The sequence below is a fragment of the Numenius arquata genome, chromosome 5 (genome assembly GCF_964106895.1).
Source record: "Numenius arquata chromosome 5, bNumArq3.hap1.1, whole genome shotgun sequence".
Classification (NCBI taxonomy): domain Eukaryota; kingdom Metazoa; phylum Chordata; class Aves; order Charadriiformes; family Scolopacidae; genus Numenius; species Numenius arquata.
In genome coordinates this window covers 46,973,143-46,983,688 of record NC_133580.1, presented here as the reverse complement: position 1 = coordinate 46,983,688, position 10,546 = coordinate 46,973,143, and the positions used below count along the sequence as shown (strand labels likewise).

At 47.5% G+C, this 10,546-nt stretch overlaps 1 protein-coding gene across 2 annotated transcripts in view; it reads right to left on the bottom strand.

The window, feature by feature from the left end:
- Positions 1–9,302: 9,302 nt before the first annotated feature.
- The window catches only part of ADAM33 (ADAM metallopeptidase domain 33), a 29,762-nt gene continuing 28,518 nt past the window's right edge, over positions 9,303–10,546 (bottom strand). For both annotated transcript variants that reach the window (XM_074148346.1, XM_074148347.1), the window contains one exon: positions 9,303–10,485. In XM_074148346.1, coding sequence (XP_074004447.1) covers positions 10,434–10,485 — 52 coding nt within the window. In that variant the 3' untranslated portion in view covers positions 9,303–10,433. The remainder of the gene's footprint in view (positions 10,486–10,546) is intronic.

Sequence of the window (10,546 nt, the reverse complement as noted above, 5' to 3'; positions counted from 1 at the left end):
TGGCTTTCCTGAACTCTGTCCAAAGCAGAGACATGTCATTTAGATTCTATTAAAACAAAAGTGCACGTCCGCATACGCGGGAAGAGAAGGAGGGAAGAGAAAAGAAGGAGGGAGCTGGGTGTCCTTGAGGTCATGCAATCTAACAAATCACGGAGAAGCCATTAGCACCATGAAATGACAGGAGGCAAAACAAGGCAGAACATTAAGCGCCCAGCGCTACCAAATCCATCAGCTGCCCCCGTTATTCTGATGGTGTGTCGTTGCAGCATATAATCATCAAAATTGGTATTCTGCTGCAAACCATCTGTCTCCTGCTTTCACTCCAGGCTGAGTTTTGCTGGTCATTAGGGATCAAGGCAAAAGTACAGAGTCCACCTCACATCAGTTCTTGCACAAAGTCTGCTCGGCCCTCCTTCATCAGCAGAGCAAGGTGATGTCCTGCAAGCAGGGTCCTAAATGCAATAACTCCCATTGTGTGCTTATAAGGAGCGGAAATAACTGGGACAAAGGATTAATCAGCCCTGGAGTCATGGAGACATCAAATGTGATGTTATTTTGGAGGTGGATAGTGGCAAAGCTAGTAACGTTCTAGATCTTCAAGGCCACTGGGTCAGCATTTGGCAGAGTCCTTGTGTTGTTTGCAGACTTGTGATGGCAAAAAAGTGAATCACCACCATCAGAGCTGGAACAACCCAACTGTAGCAGACAGTGTAATATGCGCATGTGCACATATAGATGTCACTCAGGGGACAGGGGCCAAAATGGGCCCCGAGGAGTCTTACAAGGAGGGACTGGCTCTTACTCAGCATGGGACTTGTCTCTGCAGCATAGACCAGGGTTTATAAACTCTCTTGTTGAAGCTGGCAGGGATGTTAGAATTGAACAGACACTAAATGCCATCACCACCAGCCTTTTCTTGGAAAGAAAAAAGAGGAAAGGCTCTGAACAGACACTCCAGACATCTGACAAAGGTCCTTTCCAACCAGAACCTCTGCGGTTCTTGGGCATGGATTAAATTCATGTTCTGCAAACCAAGAGCGCCTTGTCTCATCCAGAGGGTCACTGAGCTTTGTAGCACCAGAGGATCCCCATCAGAGGTAGGCCATGCCCTGAGGTGCTTACCGGCATCCCTATGGTCATTCCCTGGCTCTGAAGGAGACACCAGCATTGCAAGCTCTGCTTGAGAGACCTCCAGGGACCTGTGCTCTCTGCAGGTTAGCAAGGTCCAAGTAGCAGAGTTCAGCCCAGGTGTGAAGCTACCAAGACCATTTCACAGAAAAAAAAAAAAGGTCAGCGGGACTCAAAGCAGTTTTTACGCCAAGCTTTTGTCTGAATAGTGTTGGAGATCCAGCACATGGGCATCCAAAAGGGCAGACATGCTACTTTTACCTTGTGCCTTTCCATCCTCAAATTCTGCCACAGGACATTCCCAGTGTGTTGCAGGGCATTTGAAAGAGACAGCATCATCTGGATGCCCAGGATGGCCCAGTCCCAGCGCTGCAAGTCCTGGAGAAGATCCTGACCTCCTGCTGAAAGTACAGCAGAGCTCAATTTAGCAATACTCCAAAGCCTGTTCTCTAACAAGACAGAGCAGAAAAGAGCAGCCATTTCCCATCCCAGAAAACAATGCGTTTTTTGAAGTTCAGTGGAGAAAGTTCTCCAGCCAATTTCTGGTGGGTTTTTTTAAAGTATTGTGCATGTCACTCAGTGCCAAGGATTTCAAAGTCTGTCATTCTTGATTTTCTTTTGTCATTAACTGCCAGATTTGGGGGGTGGTTCAGAGCTGAGCTGGAGGAAGATCGGAGGCAAAGCTGACTTGATTAAGACTGTGTTTTGAAACCTTTCTGCATCTTGTTTAAATTGATTTTCTTCTGCTTCTGCTCTAAAAAGGGAAGAGAAAGAAAAAAAAAAAAGAAAAAGAAGAACTCCATCCAAGGAAATATCAAAGTGAACTGAGCTATTTTCACTGCTGGTTTAAAAATGAAAAACATGCAAAAAAACTGCACAACTGATGCTAATAAAGTGCCTGAGAACAGAGTCTTGTAGAGACAAGGCACAGGGATGGACGATAATACCTTGACTCAGCCCTGAGTGGCTTGCAATACAAAAGCTTCACTTTACACGTGTAAAACCCTCCTGGGAAAGACACTGTTGAGGAGACTGTGTGGTGAAAAATCATACCAGGAATGATTTGAAACTCAAAGAATGACTAAACTTTGTCTTGCAGTCATGGCTCTTCTTTCTGGAAAGGGCAAGCAGGGGGAGGAAACCCAACAAAATGAAGCAGAGGAAAAAATAGTTGAAAAAGCCATCTGTTATTTTTATGCTCAGGAGAAAATTGGGCTGTTTATCCAAACTGTGGCTCATTTTGGATTCACTAAACATAGCCAGCAGAATGGCTTGGCAGGTTGGACTCTGGCCTTTGGTCACCTCAAGTCAAATGGAGACCAGGTACATCCTACCACATGTTCCCTGGATAACACTTTTACCTCTGTCCTATGTGTTTGACATGATGTATGTACTCAGCTCAGGTCCTTACCCAATACATATATCCATAGCTGGAGACCTTTGCACAGCAGGAGCAGTCTTGATGGGGCCACCATGTGAGAGCAGCTCTCAGGCTCTGGAGTCCTACCATGGTAGGTCCTGTCCTGCAGCTGTAAGCTCTGCCTTGCCCTTCCCCTTGTGCTTTCTGCCCGTCTTTATGTTAACAGAATCTTGCTGTGAATCCAAAAGGGTAAATTCACCCCTTGCTAGAAAATTAATCCAAAAGCTGTATCAAGTTGATCCAGCTGGGAATAGTTAGGTGACTATTCATAAATGAAAGGGTCCTTGCAAGGTTGTTGACATTTTCTTGTTCCTCATATACACCACTGATGACAGGAATAACTGGATTCTCACAATGAAAGCAGATGTTGGCACCAGGGACTCCTCATCTAGACATGTAGAGGTACCTCTTAGATCAGTCCTTTTGCACTAAAGTTGTCTAAGATGACTTAAGGGCTCTCTTCTTTTGTCTTCACCCATTCTCTACCAACCACAGCCAGAGGCAGGAGGGCGAAAAATGGACCATCCTTGGTTGAGGAGAGTGACAGAGATTAAATATGTTCCTTCACAGCCTAGTCCCAATGGCTGTGTCTGTACTTGTGAACTGAACAGTGGACTGAACTCAAGCTGCTGAATTGTTAGTCCTTCCTGGCACACATTTGGCCTTAGCACAAAGCACTGTATGATTCTTGCATGGGTCAGCCACTTATGTGGCCCATGAATCATCCCAGCAGACAGTTTGCTGATGGCCACTTTGTTTTGAAGGTACGAGAATTTAATAACACAGATGAAGACTGCTCCTTGCCATTAGCCTCAGGACCCTCAAAACATTCCCAAGAACATTTTAATCTACAAGCACAGACATGACCAAAGCTCCTTGCTCTGCAAGCCCAGGAATCACAAACTGCATCCTCCTCAGTCACAGGAGGCTACTTTGGGCTGAAACAGCTTCTTCATTTGTTTTTATGCAAACCCGATAAAGATAAAATGATCTCTATGACCAAATTTTCATCTTATACATATTTCTTTAAAGCACTTTTGGGTACCAAAGAATTGGCAGTCATAGCAATAAACAGCCCTCTGTCCCTGGGCGAGTGTCCCACCAGCTTTCCCCGTCCAAGTAGGAAAGCTGGCGAGCAACATCCTGACCTTCAGTACTTTGCTGCAGGTAAGCACAGTGGAGGTGTGGGCTCGGGAGGTGATGGCAAACTCAGCCATTCTCCTGGGCACTGTCAGCCCCATTCAGTCCCTGGCTAGTCATGTCCTCTGCAACCATCATGTCCTACAAAAGTCCTCTTGGATGTGTTTCTCAAGGTAGTAATTTGGTGCATCTTTGCTAATTAGGCCAGACAGCTCCTCCTTCGTTTATATAGCCATCTGTTGACAAGGGCTGAACACCTGGGTCTCACATTTGAAGCCACACTGAGGTGTTTCAACCCCCATTTCTAGAATCTCCAGCTTCCTTATTTTACTTCTTTGGAGCAGTTTGGTTTGATTACCTCAGCTGAGCATCTGGGACCAAAACAGGCACGTTGCACGTGCTCTCTGATATCCAGGTTCAGCCCTGCCTCCACTCACCGATGTTCTTCAAACCACAGTGGACAGCAGAAGCAGGATCTTTGCATTGAGATGCCATGGTACTGTGAAGCCACAGGGCAGAGCTTCTCCCTCTACTCCAAACATTGCCCAAATTTGCACTAATTCCTTCATTTGTTTCTCCAAGCAAGGATTTAAAACAGAAAGGCAAGTTGGAGAGGGAGAGCCATATCCTGCATTGACACTGCTGACACAAAAGTGCTCCATCTCCAAGCTCGCTTTGTACTTCATAGCACTGGGACTTGAAAGACACTCACTTCTTTAAGAAATCCTTGGAAATTAGAGAGATAAGACATCAGCTTTAAGCAACACTTCAGTGACAGCACTCAACAGGACCCCAGTCTTCAGCACGTGTGTGTATAATTTTATAAACTTATTTCTCTCCTTTTCTCCGTATATAAAGAAATGTTGACACAGTGAATTAAGATCAAGCTGTGCTTTATACTTTCATTTTTAATGGGACCATTCTTGGCTCCAAGGAGAGAGCTATCAGCCCCTGAACATCAGGAACGGGTGGAGAGAGCAATCAGCTTCTGCAAAAGACAAATAAAGTAAAAGGAAAGAAAAGGCACTGGAAGATGATGAATGGTTCAACTTCCTTGGCTGCAGGAGCCTCTTCATTAACTGCTTCACTGCTTTTTTTTTTTTCCCTTTTTCTTACGTTTTTTTTTTCCTTTGGCTCTGTCCGTGCATCTGTCTGCCTGTGGTTCTGCATGCCTATGAGTGTGTTGCCTGCCTGCAGCTGGTCACAGTTCAGGTGTCCATCCCCCTCATCTCTCCCACCCCAGGATGCAGCATTAAATGAGAAAAATAAAAAGAAGATGGTTCTACATTTGCCACTAGCAACGTCACCTTGTGCTACATCCCAGGGGTCAGAGCCTGCCTGGTGCCAGGACACCCACAATGACCTTGGTGCAAACTCAATGCACCTTGAAATTCAGGCTCCAGGGAGCCGAGGAGGACACTTCTTGTCCCAAGCTGACTTCCTCTGTGTGCTCCAGAAACACACCCTCTATTTCTGCAGCTCACTAGAAGCCATTCAATCCCTAGGGACTCTCCCCTGTCCTCTCCATTTCTTGGTCCTTCCTCCACATCTGCCTTCATCCCTCAGAAAACCCTGCAGAACCCAAGCAGGCCAGAAGCCCATGGACCTGCTGTGGGTCAGGAACTGTCCCCTTGCTGTGGTTGTCCCCAGATTGGCTGGGTAGGATGGGACACAGGTGGGATGGGTGAAGGACTAATGGATCCATTTCACAAGCTGAGGAAAACCAAGGCATGGAGTCAGATACAACAACTTCATCACAAGGTGATGGGTGACTGTGACACCCTGAAATGGCCAGGGAGGTACAGTCCTGAGTCCCTTTGCAACCTGGGCTTGCTTCTGCTCCATAGGAAAAAGCAGCCAGTCCCAATGAGGCCATTAACATGCTGGAGCAGCTATTCCAGAGCAGGGCATTGTGTCCTCCTCCCAGTGAGCTACATCAGTCCTGCCTCAAATTCAGGATCTAACCAAGATCCAGTGTCCTGGCCAGCTCTGCCTGCAAGCAATATTCTCGGGGTGGAGTTGCCAGCATTGAGATGAATACAGCTGTAGCGTCCCCTCCAATGCCACTCAAGCTGTTTCCCTAGGGTGTCACATATCCTTGGCCACCTCCAGGACCAGAATGGGCCCACATGAGTCCTACTGGCTCAGCAGGACCTTCCTCCAGGGTTGAGGCTCTGTCTGTCATATCACCTGGATGTTTAGTTCCAAGGAGGCCACTGTGTTAAAAGGAAGCCTGGGAGATGTTAAAACACCCCCATGCACACTTCTAATCAGCCCCGGTAAGAATGACAGCATCCAGAAAACCCAGTGGCCCCTACTAATTTCATAGTAGGCTGGATCATGAGCTCTCAGCTTTGCTGTTTGCCAAGTGCCTGGTGTGCAGGGATCCCAGAAGTCTTTGCAAGAATGCTAATGGTGATGAGACACAGCAGGAGAAGAGCAGCTGTGTAGAGAATGAGACACCGCTGGAGATGAGACACCGCTGGAGATGACTCACCCAAGTTACCCCAGTTTAACTTCTTCCCCATTTCTTTTGCGCAGGGCTTGGAGTATCTCAGTGCAGGAGGAAGACAGAGACTGTTAAATCAGACTAAAGCTGGAGGAAATGTTTGTACTATGGGGAGGAAGGGACAAGAAGATGCTCCCTGGAGCAGTGTGGGCTGTCACTGAAAGGCTGAAGAACATATGCGCAATTTTATGGGGAAAGAGCAAAGAGCAGGTGCTGTCAGGGATCAGGTGTCTTTCAGATTAAAATCTGAAAAGGGCTGGGCTTTGCTCCACCTGTTTTCTGAAATGTCTGGATCTGGTTGCTGTTGGAAATTGGATACCAGACTAGATGGATCAAGGGGCTGGGCTCATCCTGTCTTCCCAGATGTTGCTGGGAAATAAGAGCATAGTTGCTCCCACCAGCCTGTACAATGTAAGGCCACTGAATGTGATATAAAAGTTTTCTCCTGAGCTAGCCAGGAGGTTTTTGTCTTCCTCATGTCAATCTCATAATCTCTGTCATGTGGTAAGTACAAGTACCACTGGATAAATGAGAAATAACTACTCAAACCACCAGTGAAACCTCTCAGCCTCAGCCCTTGCTCAAGAGCTCACTGGAAGTGGAGCATTTCGGCACACATCTATGTAATCATGGTCTCAGGTTCTACCTTACATGACCGAAGGGGAAAAAGCGAGGTCCAGCCTCCCAGGACATGCAGCATTTTGTTGACTCTCTTACCCCAAGAGACAAGAAGACCAATGCCAAAAAATGCAGATGGGCTAAAGCAGGTTACAGCACTCAGTGTACCCACTCTGGTGCTGGTCTCCACCTCAAAGTACCTGCAGAGACAGATGTGATATATGAGTTTGCCTATATAGCAGCAAAGCTAGGACAAGCCCCAGAAATGTTGAGGTGATGAAGGTAAAAGCGGTCTGATCCTCTATCCCACACCCATCCCTCCAAGCCTTAGAGATACTGAAAAACATTTGAGCAGTAGATGGGACCATGGTGCACATTTCAGTCCCCTCAGGTTTCAGTGAAATGACTGAGACAGGACCGCCACCATGATAGCTTTCTCCTTCAGCAAGCACACACTGGCTGAGCAAGGCTCTGTTAGCCAAGAAGGTGCCTTTCATACTGAAGACACAGTATGGTGAAGGGCTGTGGTTTCTTAGCTTTCCTACTGTTATTTTCCAAAGGTACCCACACTGGCAGAGGAGCCCTTTATAAAGGGGAAGACTCCATTTGGACGGACTTCAAGTTCAATGAGTCATCAGAGGCACCTGGCAGCTCTCATGCCCAGTGGGGGCTTTCATGCGAAGTTCACACTTTGCAGATGATGGGGCAGGGAAGAAGCAGCAAGGAGAAAAGCTGCACTTGAGGATCTGGTCCCCGGAAATCCCAGCAGCAATTCAGAGGTAAAGCTCAGCAGAGGATTTGGTGGTCACCTGCTGCCATCTAGTGTCATATGAACACCCAAAAGCCCTCCCTGGATTCATTAATTTCTCTAACTAGACCTCAAGTCCTGCCCATTCCATGGACCACAGGCCACATCTTACATTTGTGGGTGCATCAGGAGGGACATCATCCATCTGCACTCCCTGTGACCATCTCAGGTAGACAGAGCCAGCAAATAGACCATTGTGCACCATCCCCAAATTACAACCCCCTCTTATACCACTGCTCCCAGAGGGGAGCCAGCTTGCAGCTCAAGGGCAGAGGAGCGTGGCTGGTTTGGGCATGTGGACTGGGAGGGCTATTCTCAGCACTGCTGCTCTTGCCAGGGGAAAAGAGATGCGGTGGGTCATTCTGCACCACAGCACAGCCAGTCTGCCTCAAGAAAAATCTGCTGGTGCATGCAAGGACATCTCCCAGGCAGAGAAAGTGTCTTTGAGAAGGGTGAAAAACTTTGTTGTCGAGTACTTATTGTGCCACTGAGCAAAGCCCTAGACCTGTACATCTTTGCAGGATCCCTCAGATCAGAAAAGGGGGTTTCTATCAATTCTGTTCTAGCCTAAATAGCTCAAATTTAGCCCCTGAATGTGCGTGTCCTAGCTCCGTACTTTTGGTGAAGTTTGGATAGCTGTGGAGGGTGAATTCCCCATCTCTCCCCACTGGCAACAGGGGGAGATGAAAGGGAGTGTGATGGCCAGGTGGGTGACATTAATGGGCAAGAATCCAAGCCCAGGGACACTGCATCAGCTTGATGTGATCATTCAATTGCTGGTCTCACAGCAAGGTGTTTTTTTCACTGCAGCTCTGTCATCCCTCACTTTGTCATTAAGCTAAATGGCCCAATTCATTGAGAAAAGTTTTTTCCAACCACTTCATCATTGTTGCGATTTCTCCAAACCCTCTCCAACTGTTTAAACCTCTGCTAACACCTATACTGGACAGTAGAAGGGAGGGCATTCACAAGCAAGGAGCAAGGTTTCCCCTCTCCAGGAGCTCCATAGGTTCTTCCTCAAGTCTGACCCTGTCAGAAGTCCTTGGGAGATCACTAAAAATAATGGGACTTTGGGAAGGTTTAGGGACCGGTTCATATACCCTGTCCTCTGGAGGTCATCTGTGGATGATCTCAAGAGGTCCCTTTCAACCTAAATGACTCTGTGATTTTGTGACTTGTTATCAGAGTAAGAGGAGCTGCTGGATCCTACATCCCACCTGGATATCCACCAATCAAGAAAAATATGGAGGTACCAGAGATGCTTCAGGTAAGACCCATGTGCATGATCAAAGACTTCAAAACAAAGTCTGATCTTAAGAGCATAAGGACAGCTTAGGTTAAGGTGGCCTTAACCACAACCTGCCATTAGCAGCCCATTTTGTAAAACTGGGATAATGAAACACCAGAGCAATTTCCTGAAGGTCATCCCTGAGCCTACATCATGAACAACGTTTACATTCGTTCAACATATCTCAAAAAATTTGTCCTACGACAGATGGCATCTACACAAGGGTAGTTGACGTGTCACATGCAGTTGGACCAAATGATCCCAGGTTTCAGGGCTAACAGAAGGGGTTCTAGGGCTGTCTGTTTGCACTGATGTTGTGGGAGACCCAGAGTCCTTGGTGTCTAAAGGCTCAGGGGCCGTCTGAGCAAGAAAAGAGTCAGAGGAGACAAGGGACTGTACAAAGCCTTTGTTTCATTTCAGACCCTGACAGAGCCGCATGTCAAGTCATAGGAAAGTGGCACGGTATAGTACTGTGCAGGTCAACAGCACCTTTCATCTGAGGATTGTAAAGCCCTTTCAAGACACCAGTTTGTTAAACCTCACAACACCCCTGTGAGGTAGGTATTACCCCCCGGTTTTACAGATGGGGGGGAATTGAGGCACAGAGAAATGCAATGGCTTGGCCAAGGTCTTTGGGCAAGCCAATGACACAGGCAAGAAGTCTTCCTGCTCTTGTTCCCGGCTTGTGGCTCCTTCCCCCCTTGGACAGCAGAGTGTTAGCAGCTCACAGAGCCACTGCTGGGCTTGCCCCATGAGCAGGGAATATGCAATGTTTATGGAGGGCTCCTGAGCCCCTTGAAAGCACCCTGGTAACCAGCTGCCACCAGCACTTCAGACATTAAACCGTTTCCCAGGCAGCTTCTCCTTCCAGGTATGGCCTCAGGATTGTCACTGTTTTTTCTTGTGCAATCAGGCAGGAGGCCACGAGGAGCCTGAGAACTTGGATCCTTCATGGAAATGTCCCAGCACCGTATGGCAAAGTCCAAACTGGAAACCACTTTTCTCTCATGGCAAATGTCTCCCCGGAGACAATGCCCAGCATTGAACTCTGCTGGCAATGGGTGGTGGTGGGGTCTCACCAGACCTGGAGGAGAAGGAGGAGGTAGCTAGAAGATACTACATGGCTTTCGCTGCCACTGTTGCCAGCATCTTTCGTCAGTGTTGGATGTTTGCTTGAGCCAAAGTCAACCCCATCCCAGCCCAAGTGCAATGTCAAGAAGAAACTAAAGCTGTGGGGTAAATTGGCCAGGAAGGGATGCCAGGAGCTGTGGTGGAGTCTCCATCATGGTAACCCCACTGCCAGCCCACCCCAATCCTTAGTTTTGTCATGGTACCGATTTCCCCTCTCCTCCCCCCACCACTACAGTTTTTGTGCTGAATACATATTCTGTCTTATAAAAATAGTCCTCTGGTATCAAAACACAAATAAAACAAGAGAGGAATAAAAGACCCCTGTCGCCAGCAGCAGTGCAAATTAGGAGAGCCAGCTCAGGAAGGATGGGTTTAAGGTGTCCTTGGTTTTTCACTTCTTCAAGGAGAAGGAGGTTGATTGGACTTTGATGGGTGGGACTGGCCTAGAACAAGAAGAAAGAGAAAGGAGACAATTCATTTGAGTGCAGAGACCAAGCATCCACC